Raw genomic sequence first — 20615 nt, 5'->3', positions numbered from 1 at the left:
CCTCCTTCCTCCGCTTATATTCCTCCCTCAGACCCTCTCCTTTTTGGTCAGCGACAAAGTCCCTGTGTGCTGCTCTCATCTCCTCCCTGGCTGTGGTGATTCTAGGGTCAAGGCATCCGTCTTTCCTCCTTGCTTATAGGCTCTTTAAGACATTCAATGATCTTACATACTATTCCACTATCCACACCGGACACAAGGTTGGTGATCCAGTTGTATGAGTTAGGGGAGTTGGAGGGCATGAGGGTTTGGGTGGGTGGGGTTTGGGGGGTGTGTTGTGCTGGTTGGGGGGAATGGGGGTTGTGGGAGTGGGGGGGTATTTCAGGTGGTGGAGTTGAAGGTATAGGGGGGATTATGTCGAGGGGTGCCTGGGCCAGTTGTTTTGTAGTCCACCTAATGGGTGGGGTTTGGGGGAATGGGGGTTGTGGGAGTGGGGGGGTATTTCAGGTGGTGGAGTTGAGGGTATAGGGGGGATTATGTCGAGGGGTGCCTGGGCCAGTTGTTTTGTAGTCCACCTAATTGTTGTTGTTTTTGGAAAAAAGCGTATACAGTCTACTAACCATTTCATACCATTGAAAATGACCTAGCGTATACCCACGACCACACGCATCTCGTGCAGGGAATGATTATTGTATACCTCAGAAAACAAACCTAGACCACACCACTGATGCAACTGTTTGCAGCTGTAAATGTATGTATTTACAGCCTGTACTATTTATCATTATTTAGTTATGCAATCACTTAACATCACAGTGCAAAAGCTCCTATCTGCAGAATTATCCAGGAAAAGTGGGGAAAAACCTCCTATCTGCATTTGCAATATGAGATCAGTGTAATTAACATATAATATTGTAATATAATCCAGAAATCCAGAAACGGTGAATTATGTGATGGGTATCATAAAAAAATAGCATTGTGCAAAAAAGATACAACATTTTGTAGTTTTCTTTTTCATTTTCCCAACAATGTAAATTTTTCAGATAGGAGGTTTTGCGTTTTGGCCATCGATATGTCCAACTTTGGAACTATGTTACTTTTCAGGATTCAAATTCAAAAACAGCAAAAGTAGCAGATCTACAAGCTCAAAACGCGTCACTTCATGCCACGTTTCCCGCTTGTGGATCTGCTACTTTTGCTACTTTTGTGTGACGCTGTGGTACGATCAAAGAGATGGGGCATTAATTTACACAAAGAAAATGTGGAGATAAGAGGTTTCTGCCCGACAGCGACGATATGTATGTGTGTTGCATGCATGCAAGCAGCTCTCATGTTCATTTACCATGACGTTACATCACCTGGTCCTCAGTGATGCAGACTGGAGTCAGACCATCTGGTGTACAGGACCTGACCATGAGGACATTCATCATGTTTGGCAGTCCAGCGTGCAGAGAGCAGACCTTGGATGCAGCTCTGCTCTCTGGAGCTGATTGGAGCTGATTGGAGTGATTTCTCTCTTTCTTTCTCTCTTTCTCTCTTTCTCTCTTTCTCTCTTTCTTTCTTCTTTTTCATGTTCAATAGTTCTATATTTCCACAGTAATCATTGCTCTAGAGCAGTGGTTCTCAAACCTTTCAGGACGCCCCAAACTCTGTGAGTGTAGAAATGGAATCAAATGGTACATTACACTCTCCGAGTTAAAGACCTGTAAGGGTCCATTTGGGGTCCTCAGTGTCTTGGAGCACACTTTGAGACCCACTGCTACAGAGTGTTTGTTCAGTAACAGGGGGTCTCCCTGTCTATCCAGCACTTTAGTAAACAGAAAATAAATGCTCAGTTCAGGATACCAATTTCATCCAATCAGGAGAGAGAAGTGATGAACTGGAAGTGATGAAAGCAAAGAGATGAGCGGGAAAAATTGGAATTGAAACAATATCAAATTGAGGCTGATAAATGGGTTCTCTCTCCTGATTGGATGAAATTGACAACCCACCTGAAAATGAATTTTCTATTTTTAAAGAGCTGGAGAAACGGGGAGACCCCTGTTATTGAACAAACACTCTGAAACACAACAGAATATAGAGCTTTCACCAAAAAATATCACAATATGATGATGACAAACGATTTTCATTCGTGTCCGATCCCAGTGACTTCGCGATGCAACTTGTTGTGAGCTTGTAGATCGGCTATTTTTGAGAGGTTAAATTGTTGTTTCAATTGGTTAAATGTATATAATTATAATAATATGCGGTTCATCTTTTGTGATCATATTTTGTGGTGTTTTATTTATGTATCTTTGTGCTTGTGGTGTGGGGCATGGGGGAGAGCTTATGTTGAGCTTTTGTTGTTTCTCTATTGTGTCTGAAGGACTCCACATGGACACGAGATGAGTCATTTCAAGTAATTCATCCTTTCAATAAAATGTCAACAATAAAGCACATAACGGCCTGCAGCTGCCAGATCTTAGTGCCTTCTGCCTCCTCCAGTGCTACTGTGTATGTTCACTGAGGAATACAGTGTGGAGAGACGTGGTGGTCATATCATTAATCACTGGGTGAACGAGAGCTGCATGCCTGCTGAGATCAACTCCCATCTTCCACTCCTGGTTGGAGGAAAAGAGCCATGGGCATTTTGCTTGGCCTGATGCTTCTTCCTCCGCCCTCCCTGACAGACTTAACCACTTAAACCCCAGCATCAGATGTGCTGGAAGCACCTCTTGTCAATTGTGTTTGTTTCTATCATATGAAACAAACATAATTGCATTGAAAGCGTTGCAGAGCGAGCAGCATTCCTTGTTCCCAAACCATTGGTGAAGGTTCAGAGGAAGGGAGAGTGTGTAATAAGTTGTCTTGATGAGGAAGCTGTGCCTTCAGTTGCCTGTGGGATCTTTCACGAGTTTGTCCAACTGATTTTCAGCTTAACAACTCCTTCCCAGGTTGCAGCTTCCTTGTCGGCCATGTGACACAGCCTTGATCTTGTTCCTCTCTTCCTCTCTCCCCCCTCGTAACCTCTGACACCTCCATCTCCTTCCTTTCTTTCCGGTTGGCCTCAGATCAGAAACGTTGTGCTTCTCCCCATCCTGTCCTTCGTGTTTGGACTCTGCCAACAAGTCCTTGGTGTTGCAGCCTACCAAACCACTCAACCTCAGCTTGGGCTTTCCACTTCTGGCCAGTGATAAAGACTGACAATCTTTAATGACATTACAGAAAAGGACTTCTGGGGTCATGTTCATGTTTGTTTGCACCCCAGGCAGTTTTTAAGTTGCTTGATTCGATATTCAGATATTTGATTTTATCAGACACGCCCCCCTCCTATATAAATCCATTGAACTTCAAATCCATTTAAACCATGTTAGACTAATTGACTGACAACAGAAGGTTCTGGTGACTGATATTGTCCTTCTAATGTGTGAGTAACTTAATGAAAAAAAGAAAAAGAAAAAGAAAAAAAAAAAAAATATATATATATATATATATATATATATATATATATATATGCTTGCTCAGGGGAGAAATAGAATTTTGACCCCAGGTCAAAATACGGGTCAAACCAGAAACAGGATCGTGTCAAAGGTCGTGTCCAACCTAGACACAGGATCTAAATGTCTCAATAGAAGAGCAGGGAGACCAAATGCAACCACCTCAATTGTTTGTATGTTGATTGATTGATTGATCGATTGATTGGTTTTATTTTGGTAAAAGAAATACAAGTTTCAACACAATATAACTTCGGCCCAGGATGAACACATAAAGTGTAACAAAACACTTATTTCCTCTAACTTTGCGCAGTTGATGTTGTTGCTGTTATTATTATTATTATTATTATTATTATTATTACTATTATTATTATTATTATTATTATTATTATTATTATAAATGTCTATGAGGTAAATGTACACTTGATTGCTTTTGCCCCTTGGCAGACATAGCCTACATGTCATGTACATTGTAAAATGAAATGTTTACTAGAGGACATTAAAAAATCACATAAAACTGATTGTTAAACAGTAACCTGAAAGCTGATTGTATGACATTCTGTATAGTAGTGTGTATATCTGCCTGCCTCTTATATTTCATCATGATTTGTGTGCATGGGGTTCTCATCTTAAACAAGCGTAATGCTTAATGAGGGTTTCCAGTTTAGTAGACCTTGTATTGTGAATTTGTACTTCCATGTACTGTTATGTACTGTCATGTACTATTCTCATGTCTTTCTAAATAAACTACATCAATCAATCAATCAATCAATCAATCAATCAAACAAACAACATATTGTATGTTGTAAGTATAAAGTATTAATGGATATCATCCCCATAAAAATATAGTAAAATATCATACTGTTATTGTCGTTTGCAAATATGGTTGGTGGAACTAAGATGGTCAATAATCATTCAACTTTATATTAAAACCTTTATATTAAAACCTTGTATTGTTGATCTACAAGCGAAAAACATTGCAGAAATCCCCCTGACTGGAAAATGGACCAATCACAGACGGTTCAAGCTCGGATACCACCCCCCACCCTGACGTCAGTATTGCCATGTCTGCTTCTTATAAGCTACTCTGGGCTTCTTTTTCTGTAAAGTTGCTTGTAAATATTGGTAGTTGCGGGTTGCGTTTTTTGGGGCTTGTGTAGTGTAGTTGCTTATTTAGGCTTGCTTCCGAATGTTTTAATTATTATTTAAACCAGTGGTTCTCAAATATTTTCATGAAAGCGTTTTGTGCCACAGGGAGCATTTGTGTTATTCCACATTTTATTGCAGGAGTTTTGAAAGTAGCAGATCTACAAGCTCACCAAGCTTGTAGATCGGCTGCGAGCCTGCGATGCAGGTTTAACTTTGAAGTGCTCATGTAGTGGAAAGACTGGTGATGCGAGGTTAGTGCTCATGTGGCCAAGTTGCTTCTTTTGGCAAGTATGGGAGACCTGGTTGCTTATTTATCTCACAAAACCTGGCAACCCTGCCCCCCCCCCCCCCCGCCCTTACGTCATCACACAGCGACGAAGCATTCGCCAATCGCCACGAGGAAAGATGTGTAGTTCTTACAACTGGAGATAGCAGCGTCTTTTCTATGTTTATTTGTTTTCTCTATCACATGAAACAAAACAGAATAAGGTTATTTAATAACTAGTGGATCCAGAAGATACCAGAATGGGTGATTTCTCGTCCCTGGGCCTCTCTGATTGGCTCATTCAACAATGTAAACAACTGGGGATCTCTAAGCCCTCTCCTGTGCAGGAGAACTGTGTGCCTCCCATCCTCCAAGGTAAGCACTTTTATATATTGTAACTGACTGACTGACTACTGACAGTGACTTACTGACTAAATAACTGACGGTGTGCCTCCCCATCCTCCAAGGTAAAGCACTTTTATATGTAACTGACTGACTGACTACTGACAGTGACTTACTGACTAAATAACTGACTGTGTGCCTCCCATCCTCCAAGGTAAAGCACATTCACATACTGACTGACTGACTGACTGACTGACTGACGTTACAGCAATGCAAAAACTAAAAAACTTCAGGTGGCATACAGTATAATGTTGCATTTCTAATGTTGCTTCAGGAAACACTGGAGGCAATGTTTAGATGTTTTTAACTGATCTGGGGCTGGGCTTTATGGAGGGAAATCAGTCTGGTCTCTCAGGCTATCTCTGTGTTATTGTCTGTTTTGTATCTCTGTTTGCATATGGACCTATTGTGTCTGAAATAAAGTTTATCTGACTAATGTAAATGTCTTAAAACATGTGTAGACACCTAGACAGGTAAATGTGTGAAAATGAACACATACAAGTATTTGATGATGGAAAACATTGACCGCACTTAAGTATATTTTAGATAGCATGTTGTTCAGACAGATGTAACATGGTACCCTAGTTTCTTTTGTTATTATTTGTTGACTAGAGTTGATGTTTACTCTGACATGCAAAAGTGTCACTTTTCAGCTACAGTCACCTTTTTGAACCCAAATAGGGCAATTGTGTGACACCTGACCCGAAAGAAAACAACATGTTGTCACCTTTTTCACCTCGGGGCTGTTTGCATGCCTGTTATTCCGATCTGAGAGTGTCTGTTGTGCTAAATGCCTTAACTGTACTTTGTAAAATATTTGGTACTGCAACAATGTGACTTTATTCTGACATACTGCACATATAAACAGAGCTGCTACCGTTAAACACATTTGAAATCTGAGGCTTTTTTGTATACTAAATTGTTTTGGGAAAAATGCTGCCCAAAAGTGACTGCAAAAGATTGCTGCTATTTAAAAAAGCTTTATACCCTGTATATATAACGTGTATATAACGTTGCAATGTGACAGCTATTTTTAACACAATGCCTCCCCCTCTAACTGTACATACTTTACCCATTTTTTTCTTAAATTGTTATTATTATGTTTTGACACTTGCTTTGGCTTGTAATGTAAAACGTATGTTTTCTCTTGCCAATAAAGCTAATATGAATTGAAGTGACATAGTTCTACTAGTGACATACAGTAGTTCATCCTGGTTCTATTTACGTGACATGGTTCTGGTTGTGTTCTCCAGGTCGGGACTGTCTGGGCTGTGCTAAGACAGGCAGTGGTAAGACGGCAGCTTTTGTCCTGCCCGTTCTACAGAAACTGTCTGAAGACCCGTACGGTATCTACTGCCTGGTGCTGACGCCTACCAGGTTGGTGTCTGCTCATCCACAGGGTTATGTACTGTACTCTGGGCATTATTAATAGAGTACAGTACAGTGGTGGTTCTCAAACTGAGGTCCTTGAGGAGGTTCCAGGTCCCCATCTGCTATTTTGGCAATGCAAAAATAGCAGATATGTATATGTAATTATGCTGTATTTGAGACCAAGCCAAGAACATAACAATGGTTCATCGTAAGTGAGACCATGACCAAATAATTATGCTTTTCAAAATAATTTAAGTAAAATACAAATAGATTCCATGCACATTATTACAAACAGAGGTCAATCCTTTGATCAGAAAACATTGCAATTTTCTTTATTTTCTCAGAATTGGGTATAATGAGACAGAATAGTGTCCAACGTCTTACTACTGTTACTTTAACCACTTCAGCCCTATATATATATACACTTTGGCTATTTGAAAATAGCCGATCTACAAGCTCACAAGTAAAAAATGTGAGTACTTCTTCTTCCACCACTGCTTGTAAACATGGTGGTGTTTGTTTGACAGGGAACTGGCGTACCAGATCGCTGAACAGTTCAGAGTCCTGGGGAAACCTCTGGGTCTGAGAGACTGCATCGTGGTCGGTGGAATGGGTAACGTTTCATTCATAATGCACATTCTGGTTGTACTCTGGCACTGGGAGCAGACAAAATGGGAAATTCAAATAAGTAAAATTTTGACCAATTTTCCCATAAAACACAGGCTTGTAGTCACATTGTTAAAAGTTTTAATTTTCTCTTTTTGTGATTAAACACAATGTTTTGACACCGTCTGCCCATTATAGCTATGTACAGTATAACATGAACAAACGCACACACTCAAAACGTGATTGATACTTTTGTGTGACACTGTAGTATGATCAAGCAGGACGTAAATTGTTTAAGAAAAAACACAAAAATTTAGAATATGGAGATAAGAGGTTTCTTTCTGCCCGACAGCAACGATATAGCAGTTGTCATATCTCTCATGTTGGTTTTTGAACTGAGAAGGGGGCTTTGTGTGAGTACTGTATTTTTTTAGTTTTTGTGTATGACAACGTTTGTATTCCATTCTATGGTCTTAAGTCCGCTGTGTCTCCAACAGACATGATCACACAGGCCTTGGAGCTGTCAAAGAAGCCTCATGTTGTGGTGGCGACTCCGGGAAGACTGGCCGATCACATCCGCAGCTCCAACACCTTCAGCATGAGCAGACTGCAGTTCCTGGTCTGTCTACATTTAGAGTTTCTTCTTCTTCTTAATCTGCAACTTGATTTCTTCATTAACCACTTTCAACCGGCTGTCCCTATATTTTGGGCCAGCAGCTTGTAGATCGGCTATATTTCTTTGTACAACAAAGTACATAGGGCTTAACTTCAGAGAGAGAAGGATGAGGCTGGCAGGGCACTGCGTCAGGCACTCATACACGTCTTTAACTAGTGGCAAGCAAACTCACACTATGGGAGCCAACCCAGGGCAAAGCCAGGAAAGGCGCACCACCTACGTAGATGCACTGCGGTACGACAGCTTAGCTAACAACGCTGTAGAGCTCAAGACCATGATGCTAGACAGGAGAGTGTGGAGGGCAGCGATTCAGTCCTGAGTTGGTGTTGGCTAGACCGCACTCTCGCATGGCATGGCATGGCTTAACTGGTTCAAGGAGACCATATATTTAGAGGTTAGTTTTAGGGGTTGGAATTAGAGTGCTGGTGATGCGCACCAAAGATAGTCAATCAATCTACAGAATGGTAGAATGGCTATTTTTTGGCGCACAACCAAGTACAACTCAGGCTTTAGGGTTAGTGTTAAAATGGCCTAAAAAAGGTAAAATGGCATATAAAAAATTAACGTCATAAAATGTTTTATAATAAGTATAGAAATGTGTGTGTGACTGTGTGTGTCAGATCCTGGACGAGGCTGACAGGTTGTTAGAGCAGGGCTGTGAGGACTTCAGTAAAGACCTGGAGACCATCATCAGCTTTGTGCCCAAGAAGCGCCAGACGCTGCTGTTCAGCGCCACTCTCAACGACACGCTGCAGGAGCTGCAGAGCGTCGCCCTCAACCAGCCCTTCTTCTTTGAGGCCAAGTCTGAGTGAGTCTGAACCGGTAGTTCTCTTAACATTTTCGCGCCGAGGACCCCTAAAATGTATTTGACCGCGGACCGCCCATCTGAAAATATTTTGTGCCAGGGACCCCAAAGAGAAGGTTTAAATAAATTCAAAAGTATTAATTTTTTTTCAAACATTTTCAATATTTTTTAAAAAATCTTCAAAAATAGCTGATGTACAAGCTCGCAGCGCGGCACGAAGTGACACGCTGTGAGCTTGTATATCTGCAATTTTTTGATAGCCAACGTTAAATGGATAAAGTGGTTAAAATGATTGTGATGCTACATTAACTACTTTTCACGGGGGGGTACCACTGGGGGTCTCCGGTCCCCACTTTGAGAACCAATGGTCTGAACATCTATGATTCGTCACGTCATCATGCCTCACGACGCTTCACAAAAATAAAGGTATTTCTGTAATGCGTTTCCATCAGGACCCGTACGGTGGAGGAACTGGACCAGCGGTACCTGCTGACCCCAGAGAGAGTGAAGGACGCCTACCTGGTCCACCTCATCCAGAGCTTCACTGACCAGCACTACGACTGGTCCATCCTCATCTTCACCAACACCTGCAAGTAAGACAGCGGTCGCTTCACAGTTCTGTTTGCTATGACAGTGGTTCTCAAACTCCTTCATGTCAAGGACCCCCAAAGTGATCATGTTTTTGGCCGCGGACCCCCACCTGAAAGTGTTTTGTGCCAAGGACCCCCAGAAGAGAAGATTTATGTAAAAAAAAAATCTAAATTATTCAAAGATTTTCAAACACTTTCAAGGTTCTTTAGATAAATGTTCAAAAATAGCAGATCTACAAGCTCGCAGCACTGTGAGCTTGTATATCTGCTATCTTTGAATAGCCAACGTATAAAATGTGGATAAAGGGGTTAAGATGATTGTGATGCTGTGTTAACAAATTTAGCTGGGGACCCCCTGGAATCCCCTCAAGGACCCCCGGGGGTCCCCGGACCCCATTTTAAGAACCAATGTGCTACGATATTTATGCGTGTTTGTTTGCTTCTACTGTCCCGTCAAATGCAAATAAAGAATGTTTTTTTTATTTATTCTTCCAGAAATTGTCAGATCCTCACAATGATGCTGCGTGAATTCAACTTCCCTACCATCTCCTTACACTCCATGATGAAACAGGTGACTGATGTGGGGATGAAACACTTCATCAAACTAATCCATTTGACTGTCTTCCATCCTTTGTTCAAGGGCTTCTTTCTGGAGAAACTAAACGTTTCAGTTAACTCATCACCTCAGCTTTGTGGAAGAGGGCAGTTCATTATTACATTTCTTTTGTGTGTCCAAGATTATTAGTGACTATTTCTAGGCTCGGCTCAAGTACTAGTGAATGTTAATTTGAAAAATCCTATGATGTTTGTACTGTACATGTCTTAATACAGTTGCCTAATTGGACCGTCCAGTCCAATAGAGCTGCAACGGGTTAATCAGACACATTTTTGTGTGTGGATAAAAAAATAACATTTAAAAAAGTCTCCCCAAAACAAAGATACTTCTCGATTATTCGATTAATCAAAAAGGTAATTGATAGTGGCAGTCCTAGATGACAGTAACACCATCCTCAAGCTGTGCTTCATTTATAGAGACATTTATCACTGAAATGTCATTATGAAAGGTCCCCATGTCCTTGAGCGACGCACTGAACCTTGATCCTCCTCCACTCAATCTTTTGAGTGGTTCAGGATAAGAGCAATGGAAATATAATAACCCTCTGATAAGAACTCTCTCTTTCTCTCAGGAATGAAGAAAAAAATAGAAAAATCCCATTTGCTTTCTGAAAAGAGTGTGATTGAAATGTGTGCGGCTTCACAAAGCAATCATCTGCACTAAAGAGGATTAAGTCAGGTGAAGGGGTCTGCACAGTAAATCACAGCTTGCCTCATTCTTTGACTTTTCTTCACAGAAACAACGGTTCGCCAACCTGGCCATGTTCAAGTCCAGCGTCTACAAGATCCTGGTCGCCACGGACGTGGCGTCGAGGTAACCATGGTCTTCTACAAAGAATTACATGCAGGTTTTGCAGACGAGATCTGTTCCTTGTCTGCAAGCTACACTGTCGTGCGACGGAGATGAGATTAACCGTGGCTTTGGTGCTATGTTGCTTACTAGTCTGCTGTAGTTTTTAACCTGAACTGAAAAACAAAGTATAAAATCAGCTCATGGTTTCGTAGCTCTCTACCGCAACGATGTCGGTAAATGTTGGAAAGCGTCTGTTGCCAAAAATCTGCTGTTGAATGGTCTTTCAACCGTCGAATAGCAGCGGGTTTTTTGTTGAAAAAGACATCAAGCTAAAGCCATAGGCTATTTTTAGCACCATAATAGCCGTCTGTCGGTGTCGGCTCTCAGATGCATTCAGCAACTTTTTTCACACCTTCCAACCGACTGATCTCCCGACTTCATTCGACTGCCAGTCTGTAGTAATCTGTAGTAGTCTGTTTGGTGGAGAGCTACCTTTAGTGGTTAAAGGTGGTCTCTGACTGGTTTGTGTGTTCACATCCCCAGGGGTCTGGACATCCCTACCGTCCAGGTGGTCATCAACCACAACACCCCAGGACTGCCCAAGACCTACATCCACAGAGTGGGGCGAACGGCCCGAGCTGGTAACGTCACACACACACACACACACAGTCCTTTGTTTGATCCTAGCAAGAGCCCATTAGAATCCTACTGCTTATAATGGTGCTGGGTGTGATGTTGAGATGTATGATGTACTTTAACACTGCCGTAAAGACTGTAAGGATATCACAAATCTTAGCATCTGCTGTGCTTGTTTGATTAGGAAGGAATGGAGTCTCCATCACCTTGGTGACTCAGTATGACATCCACCTGGTCCAGTCCATCGAGGAGCAGACCCGTAAGTCTAATCTACATCCATATACATAACTTAGATGAAACAATGAATACATGTAGAATGGCCAGTGTTGACAGGGTCTCTTGTGCTCAAGCCATTCCCCAACAGAGGTCGGTGCTCTCAGAAAGGACACACAATATTAAAAACATTTCCATGGGTCACTGATGACTGAGTTTTAGTTAAAGTGCATATAGTCATAAGGCAGGATAAATAATTTCACACCATTTATGTAGGGAAGCAAGTGCACTGTCCAAAAGTGTCTGCCATCAGGTCGAACAGTAAACTTTAATTAACGCCCTACTTGATCATACTACTACAGCGTCACACAAAAGCATTGAAAGTAGCAGATCTGCAGCTTGCTACTTATGAATTTGAATCCTGAAAAGTAACGGTTTTGGACATATGAGGTTTCCACCCGACAGACGATATGCTCTCTTTTGTGCAGAGACCAAGCTGAAGGAGTTTCCTGTGGAAGAGAAGGAAGTACTCAGCATCCTGACCCAGGTCAACGTCACCAGGAGACGCTGTGAGATCGTACGCAAAGCTTCTGTCTTTCTGTCCACACACACCTTTACAGTTCATACTAGGGGTGTCACGATACACTCATTTCATGATACGATATTGGGCTCACGATAGATATAATACGAATTATTATAATTGTTTCATATTTTTCCCCCCCAATTATCAACATTGGCCATCATCCAAAAAGCACATTAAAAAACGAAGTTACAAAGTGCTTTACACACAAAAATAAATAGGAAATTCAAGCTTAACCTTTGCAGTGCTCTAAACTGAAAGTGACTGGAGTCTGTCTCATTTCTCTCCAAAAGCCCTTGAATATGGAAAGCTCACATTGCATATCACAGTAACTTTTACCAGCAAAATCTATTTTTATTAAAAAAAATATGGGGATATAGTATGACGTCACGACGATATACTGTATATCGTTATGTTTTAACATCGCGAGACGATATCATGACACCTCTAGTTCATACGTTATTCTGCCTTTCTGTTCGCACTTTTACAGTTCATACGTATCATAGATTGATAGAAGTTCCAGTCACCACGTAATACTTCATTTATACTGGTGTCGGCCTCACTCACCAAACATAGCAGCTCTACAAGCCATTTGTTATTCAGTGTCAATCAAGACAAATCCCTCATGCGCAAACATACCTGGTTGATACAAGATAGATATGTTATCTAAATGGCTGAGTCATGGTGAAATGTCATTAAGAGCCTGTGTGGATTTGACTGTCAAATCTGCTCTGCATCGCACAAAGCAGCAAAAGTAGTTTGTATTCCTATACCGATAGTTAGGTGTTCATTTATGATCTTATAGTAATGTTTTTCTGTGTTTCACTGTGTGAATTGTTTGACAGAAACTGGAGTCAACAGACTTTGATGAGAAGAAGGAGACTAACAAGAGGAAACAGATGATCATGGAGGGGAAGGTAAAACTGATTATGTAATGAATATCAAAAAAATATTTAATCAAGCAACTTTAAAACTGTCTGGGGTGCACACAAAAGCATGAGTAGGCTTTAAAATGACCCAAACAGTTTTTTAAAGTTAAATACCTCTTCAAAGCAGCACTGTGTAGTTAGGGGGTATCAGTGGCCACAAATAACACGGCAGCCAACGTCTTTGACTTCATTACCCAAGAGTCTCTGCAAGCACGTCCGGCGAGGATGTGCTGTGATTGGCCAGTCTTCGTTTCGACTGGCAGTTCTGCCTTGGTAAATCCCAGGATGAAACTCATTGGCTGCAGTTACATGGACATCATGTATTCATTCAGAATGAACTCATTCCAAATAGAGGAATCTGTTCCACTCACCTGTTTAGATGGGACCTGAATAAAAGTATTCCTCGTTTACATGACCCAAAGCATTCATTCGGAATATAACTTTTGACATGCGCAAAGTGGTGGGCATGGACCAGTCCAGGGGCCACCCAGCTCCACTACCAGGACGGAGCTTCCCCTGGTGGGCATGGGGCAATAGCCCCCTTGTGCCTCCGCGGCAGTCGTAGGCAGGCCGGGAAGCAACGCACCGACTCCTGGCCAGGCAGCGTTGTAATGTGGTGCAAGCCTGCATTCCTTTGTTATCGCCATTTTAATGCGAAAGTAGCAGATCTACAAGTTCAGACCAGTTTCTTTTTTGTATTGGTACCAGACACGGTATGTAGGTACGATGACGTCATCGCGCATTCGCACATGGTCATTATAATAATAAATAATAATACATAAACACCGGACCGCTCATGGTCATTATAATAATACATGTAGAGAGAGCAACACTTACAGTCTATGAAACAAGGCATGCTCATTTATGGCAAAAGTACAAAAGTTTTTGGCATCAAAATATACTTAAAGTAGAAAGTATAGGCTACTCATTATGCCGAATGTCACGTTTTTCTTGTATTATTATGAAAAGGCTTTGAAACATGCTGTAACTCATTCACTGTAACGAAACCCCTCTTTCTGCGCCGAGTAGCGCACACGGGTTGAATGCGGGGTCTGTCGTCCTAAAACACAATCGCCCCGGGTCAAAATCCAGCAACCATGGAGCGGCCGCGTATGGCCCGCTCAAAAGGTGCGTGGGGCGGGTTGTTTTGGGACGACCGTTCCGGCTGCCCATGGAATGAATTGATGAAGTAAAACTCAGCTGTTTGCGTTGTAGCTGCGCCCTAATAATGTTGTTTTCGTTTATTTTTGTTCACGTATGCCATTAAAATAATGCAGCTATATTGCAGTATTGGGCCTTATCATGTGATTAAAAAGGTATATGCTGATGATCAGCTAGCTGCAAGTTTCAATTTTAAATAAGATTTTACATTTATTTTATATATGAGGGGCCAAATACATATACCTTTTTAATCACATGTTAAGGCCCAATACCTTTGTACTTTTGCGATCAGCTGCTGAACCCATTGATCAGCTGCTGATCAATGCGTTTCTGCGTTTGTGTGGACAGGGATTTTTTTTTATCTTTGTCATGTGGCCAGGGAATCAGGGATTCTTTTTAAAAACGGAGGACTAAAATATCCATTTAGAAAAAGATCCATATAAATGTAGCCTAGGCCAGAAATCCTCGGAGCGTCCATTCTCCTGGACAAGTCTGGACTTAACCATTACAGGCTTATTAAATTACGCTAAAGAATAGAATCATTCATTTTATCCCGCAGGAGCGAGCGCTTCTCAGCACCAGCAGTGGCCGAATTAGAGATTGGATAGGTCATTTTTGGATAATTCTGACAGTACTACTAAGCAGGGACATGCGCAAAGGAATGCATGTATTCCAGACAGACAGGAGCGTTCGGAATGAAGTGTTTATATGGTCAATTCCGATTGGTATATACCACCCCTCCTAACCTGAATGAAAATGCATTCGGGTCAGACTGGAATAGAATATTCTATTCCAATTGAGGTGTTTACATGAGCATTTCTATTCTGAATGAATTCATCCATTCATTCATTCCGAATAAAACTGTCCATGTAACTGCAGCCATAGTCTCTGGGACTCCCCTGAGTCTATAAATGTATGGAAGGATGATCGTTATTGCTTAAACATGTAACTTTATAATTTTGTGTGACATGCTATATAGTTGTTAAAAAGTTACATAATGCTGCTTTAAGTGATTAATCTTTGTTCTGCTACGTGTACAGTGCAGGGACAGTGATGTTGAGTTGTAATAATGATCTCTGATATCTGCTCTCCTTCCAGGATCCTGACCTGGAGGCAAAGAGGAAAGCAGAGATGGACAAGATCAAGAGACACAAGAAACGGTTCAAGCAGAAGATCCAGGAGGACATGAAGAGACAACAGCAGCAGCAGCATGGGAAACACTCTGACAAGACCAACAGGGATAAAAAACATGACAAATCCAACAAGAAAAAAACTGCCCCCCCCAAAAAAGTAGAACCAACAACCTCAACAGAAACAGCCTGACAAAACAAACCAGAAACCTCTGCAGAACACATCTAATGGCCCTTTTCCAATACAGGAACTATGCGAGCCGTGTAACATATCGTCTCTCGGGTGGAAACCTCATACGTCCAAAACTGTTACCTTTCAGGATTCAAACTCAAAAGTAGCAGATCCACAAGCTCAAAACGCGTCGCGACCTTGTGGATCTGCTACTTTTGAGTGACACTGTATGATCAAGTTGGGCATTCATTTACAAAAAAACCCCACCAAAGTTAGAATATGGACATAAGAGGTTTCCGCCCGACAGCGACGATATTTCACAGGTTCTGGATCATTCATTTCCATTACGCTACAGCTGGGTTTCAGATAAGGTTCTCAGAACCTCATTTAGGTCCTGGTCATATCAGGAGGTTTTCATATGACTCACCTTTCTGGTTCTAATGGAGAGAAAAAACAATGTCAGCACTCGATAAACTGCCCTCCCGTCTTTTATTTTAGCCAAAAGTTCACTTTTGGTTAAAATAAAAGACGGGAGGGCAGTTTATCGTGTGCGGACATTGCTTTTTTCCTTCACTTGATTATTTTTGGGGATGCTCATGTCCTACCTTTTTCATCTGGTTCTAATGGAAACGTTCAATCACAGAACAGGTTCTGGGTTTTAACCCTTCATAGTGGGAAGAGAGGCATAAATGACACCGGACTGGATTCAACTCTGTATATAATTTGATAGCCTTTATTAATCGTGGAATATTGTAATTTTTGAAATTTGCATTAAAAAAAAAGACAAATGTGTATTGTTTTTCCACCAGAATAATTCGCTCTGTTTGACATAAGCAACCTTTTATTGACACATTTTAACAACGGAACAACAATATTGTGAAAGCTACGATAGATCTTCACTGCAAATAAGACTGAGCATCATTCAAATATGAACTGATATCAAACCATTATGTCTCGTTTGTGGAGTTGTCCGATATAAGTAATTCATCACTGGTTGTCAGTTAACTGCACGTCACGAATGTGATGCCGTTTTTTGTTCAGTGGACGTGACACAAATGTCACATCTATACTTCCCAACAAAGCCACAAGTGCAGCCACTACGTGATTCAAAGGTCAAATCAGCCTTCATGATTTGGGGGATAACAATTGCCTCATGAACATAATCGTTGCTGTTGGTCAGAAACATTTTAACTTGTTTTTTTCCGTAAATTAACGCCCTACTTGATTAATACTACAGATTCACACAAAAGTAGCAGATCCACAAGCTCACAACGCCTTTTGAACTGGTAGATCTGCTACTTTTTTATTTGAATCCTAAAGTTTTGGTCATATGAGGTTTCCACCCGACAGACGATATAATAAGTGCTAATATCACTTGTATATCAATAACCCATTTGGCTGACCAGTTGAAAAGACATTAAGCTAAAGCCTTTTTTCCCCGGTTTGATTCTTTGTGTAGTTACTGCACTTTGGCTTTTAGGGCAGTATACTTACGCCATATTTCAGAAATATCTTTTTTACAAACTCAATGCATCGAGACACGTGAGTGATTTAAAAAAATCAGAAAATGTAAAAGCCGACCGACAAGTTTGAAAGATTTTTTGAAACTTTAAAAATATTACTTTGACAATTTGGGATAATTATTGAAACGGGAACAAACAACTTAGGATAATTGTTTCAAAGATGTCCAAAACAATATGGATGCCAGGTTGAAAGTGAAAGAGTGAAAGAGAATGTGGTGAAAGATGATTGCACAGGTGAAGTAAACAATATAACAAAGAACTCTCAATGATCAAACAGGCTAAATGTTTCTATTTATTAAGCATGTCGATTTCAAAACGTGTCAAGATCTACTGGACAGCGTGATTGTCATCTTGTTCTTTGTGGTAAAAAATATAAAGCAGGAAATGAACTACACAGATGGACAATTCTTTTAAACTAGGAGGAAATGGAAATAAAAACATACATTCTTTTTAGGGGTCGACTTGACCTTTGCGTATGTCACTGGCTCTCACCGTTGGGGTCAGGGAACCCACCGGGGGTCCAAATGGTCTTGAACTCTTCAACTCTTGAGAGTGTGCACAAATGGACCTTTACAGGTCCACTTGTTCACTCTCAGAGTTAAGTGAACACTGAGGATGTTCTTACAGTGTAGAGGATGTTCTTACAGTGTAGATTGGGGTCCCAGAGATACAAACACATGGTATTGAATGGGGGTCTGTGACCTAATGCAGAGGTTCTCAAAGTGGGGTCTGAGGACCCCCAGGGGCCTTTGGGGGGTTCCAGGGGGTCCACAGCAGCAAAATGTGTTAATATATCATCACAATCATTTTAACCAGTTATTCAATTAATACGTTGGCTATTAAAACATAGCAGATATACAAGCTCACAGCTACTAGATGTGAGCTCACTGTGAGCTTGTACATCTGCTATTTTTTTTACATGATCTTTTTTTTCTGGGTGGTCTCTAGCAAAACCTTTTCAAATGCGGGGTCCGCGGCCAAAAACATCAATTTGGAGTCTTAACATGAAAAGGTTTCAGAGGCAGTGACAAACAATACAGGAGCCCGCAATCTACACACTACAATACTTTGCAGTTCCATTTTTACACTCAAGAGTTACAGACCCAAAAGGGTCAATTTTTGGACCACCTGGGGGTCCCTGGACCTGATGTCAAACCAACCGCTACACAAAAGGACTTAAAGTAAAAGTACATCATGTGACTAACCTGAAAACATGGCACACAAAAATAGCAAAGGAAAACCTCGCGCATCAAAGCAAAATTATATATATATAAATGGTGGTAGCAATTCAGGGGTTCGTATAAATAACCTGGGTCACAACAACTTCTGGGATAGGGTTCTACAGAAATCTGAAGGGTGATCAAAAATGAGTCCAAAAAAAGCTTGAATAACAAATAAAAGTCCATACAATAACAAATACATATTTTTCTGCCAGTCTAGCCCAAGAGAAGGAAGGTGGCTCGCCTCGCTTTGATCAGTCCTCACATCTCACAATACATACTGGCTAATTCTGACAACTGTCATATTATACCTATCTTACATTTAAAAAAAAACGTACTAAAATATGACATGATCAATGTTTTGGTAATGATTTGGGAGCCCTGTGATGTGCTGGTACAGTATTATGTTGGGTTCACCTACATTCATGTTTGGTCTGAAGATTGTTTTAGAGGCACTGGTTCACGTAACCTTTTTTTCGCTGTTCCATTTTCAACTGGGATCCCTCACTAAGTTCCGTCTTAAAAACTCTCTGTCGTTGCTGTCGGGCAGAAACCTCTCATCTCCATATTTTAAGTTTGTGTGTTTTATCGTAAATAAATGCCCTACTTAATCATACTACAGCGTAACACATAAGCATCAAAAGCAGCAGATCCACAAGCTTGAAACGCTCAGAACGAAGATGCGTTTTGAGCTTGTGGATCTGCTGCTTTTGAATTTGAATCCTGAAAAGTAACAGTTTTGGACATGAGGTTTCCACCCGACAGAGAGGATATACTTAGTTGAGCGGAGTCCCCCAGGGCTCTATACTAAACCACCTACGTTTTGCCCGAAAATAGCCGATCTACAAGCTTGCAATGCGTTACAAGTTTTCACGTGGCGCGTCGCAAATGTCCCCACCACCCTAGAATAGGGATGCTAGGGGTTAACAGCTAGTGTAGGGTGCAGTAATAAGCATTTGTTAGGAACTATTTTAAAAGTACATGATTTGTCTGTATTAACCACTTAAACCCAATATGTATACTTGACCGGAGTCCCCCAGGGATCTATACTAGGCTCCCTCCCTACACCCCCCCCCCCCCCCTCTCTACACTAAATATGTCAGCCGAATGTTGGCCACCACCCAGACTACAGGACGTTAGCGTTCATGTGGTTAGTAAACAGACTGGAAAATATCCTCTTCATTCAGAGGTTGGTTGCATTTAGGGGCCGGACACACACAACTTTTTCTGGTTAAAAAATGCTTGGGCCTCCCAAAAGCCACCAGAAACGTTAACCTGTCCAAATCCATTAATCCAACTAGATTTTCAACAGGGTGTTGTGTTGAAGGTCCTGGTAGGTAGACCAGTCAACTAGACTCAACCCTATTTACCAGCAAGTAGCTGGGGTGGATCTACTTGTCCTGGAAGCTCTCGTTTTTCCCCCAGGAGGATTTGAGTAAGAGGAGCGCTTGTTTTTTTTTGTCCCATACATCACTTAACAAGGCAGGCACGCCGACAGCACGGCGCCCGAGGCTGGCGAGTGCCCGCAGCGAGCAGCCGATAACCCGCACGCGCCGCCTGAGTTGGCAAGCTGTTGGTGGACAGAATAGTTTATCATGTGAAGCAACACAAGCACTCCCTCGTTTTTTCCCAGCCATCTTCGGAAAAACTAATGTGTCCTGGAACATTTGGGCTATGCTGCGTTCTGAATCTCTCAACCTAAGCCACCTTCCTTTTCCTCTCCTTACTGGTTTAAACACTTAAACCCTATACACTTATTTAACTCCTCAGGGGTCTATACTAATTCCCCTACATTTCCCCCCCTATAGACCAAAGTATCTTTGCAAAAAATAGCCAGTCTACAACCCCACAACGCGTCGCAACGCGTTATGACCTTGCAGGTTGGCTATTTTTGCCGAATGTTCAACCCAAAATAGGGACACTTGTGGATAATCAATGCACCAACATCTCGCTAATGACACCAAGTTTCTATCCCCCTCCCTCCTCCTTGCTTCCAGTCATTTTAAAAACAGGGATTTTGTACGACGTCACGGTTAAAGTTCCCAACATTCACAAGAGAATTCCCCTTTAAGCAAAGCCGTCCTTTTAAAGCCATCGCCAAATCTAAGCATACATAAGAAGCAAAAAATTATAATTCTCATAATCCTCTGCCCAAAAAACACGGGGCCAAAGCATCAGCCCCTTCTAAAATATTAAAAAAGAAAAAGGTTTATTTTGTTTCCTTTTTTGCTGGAACTTCAAAACGACATTGAGTAGAATATTCAATGCTGGTCGCGTTTAATAATTTCTTTTTTTTTGTGCTCTGCGATAAGAAAGGTAATTCCTAAAAAGAATCGTCTCATGGTGGCGGTGTAAGCCGGGGGGGGTCCCGG

General features: G+C 41.4%; 1 protein-coding gene across 1 annotated transcript; it reads left to right on the top strand.

Annotated features, from left to right (window-relative positions):
* Positions 1-4939: 4939 nt before the first annotated feature.
* Positions 4940-17007, top strand: ddx49 (DEAD (Asp-Glu-Ala-Asp) box polypeptide 49). The gene is made up of 13 exons (XM_080431127.1): positions 4940-5196; positions 6477-6600; positions 7122-7207; positions 7698-7819; positions 8497-8684; positions 9134-9274; positions 9767-9842; positions 10624-10700; positions 11223-11320; positions 11500-11574; positions 12017-12105; positions 12954-13025; positions 15297-17007. The coding sequence occupies exons 1-13, from the start codon at positions 5082-5084 to the stop codon at positions 15519-15521; spliced, it is 1488 nt and encodes a 495-aa protein (XP_080287253.1). The 5' UTR covers positions 4940-5081; the 3' UTR covers positions 15522-17007.
* The last annotated feature ends 3608 nt before the right edge of the window (positions 17008-20615 follow it).

The sequence above is a fragment of the Gymnoscopelus braueri genome (genome assembly GCF_963280865.1).
Source record: "Gymnoscopelus braueri genome assembly, chromosome: 6".
In the NCBI taxonomy this organism is placed as follows: domain Eukaryota; kingdom Metazoa; phylum Chordata; class Actinopteri; order Myctophiformes; family Myctophidae; genus Gymnoscopelus; species Gymnoscopelus braueri.
Note: the sequence above shows the minus strand (reverse complement) of the source record. Positions and strands in the feature narration are given on the sequence as shown.

Coding starts and splice junctions, on each gene's coding strand:
- ddx49 (XM_080431127.1), top strand. CDS start 5,082: ATGGGTGATTTCTCGTCCCTGGGCCTCTCTGATTGGCTCATTCAACAA. Junction 11,321..11,499: donor GGGGCGAACGGCCCGAGCTG/GTAACGTCACAC, acceptor TTGTTTGATTAG/GAAGGAATGGAGTCTCCATC. Junction 13,026..15,296: donor AGATGATCATGGAGGGGAAG/GTAAAACTGATT, acceptor CTCTCCTTCCAG/GATCCTGACCTGGAGGCAAA.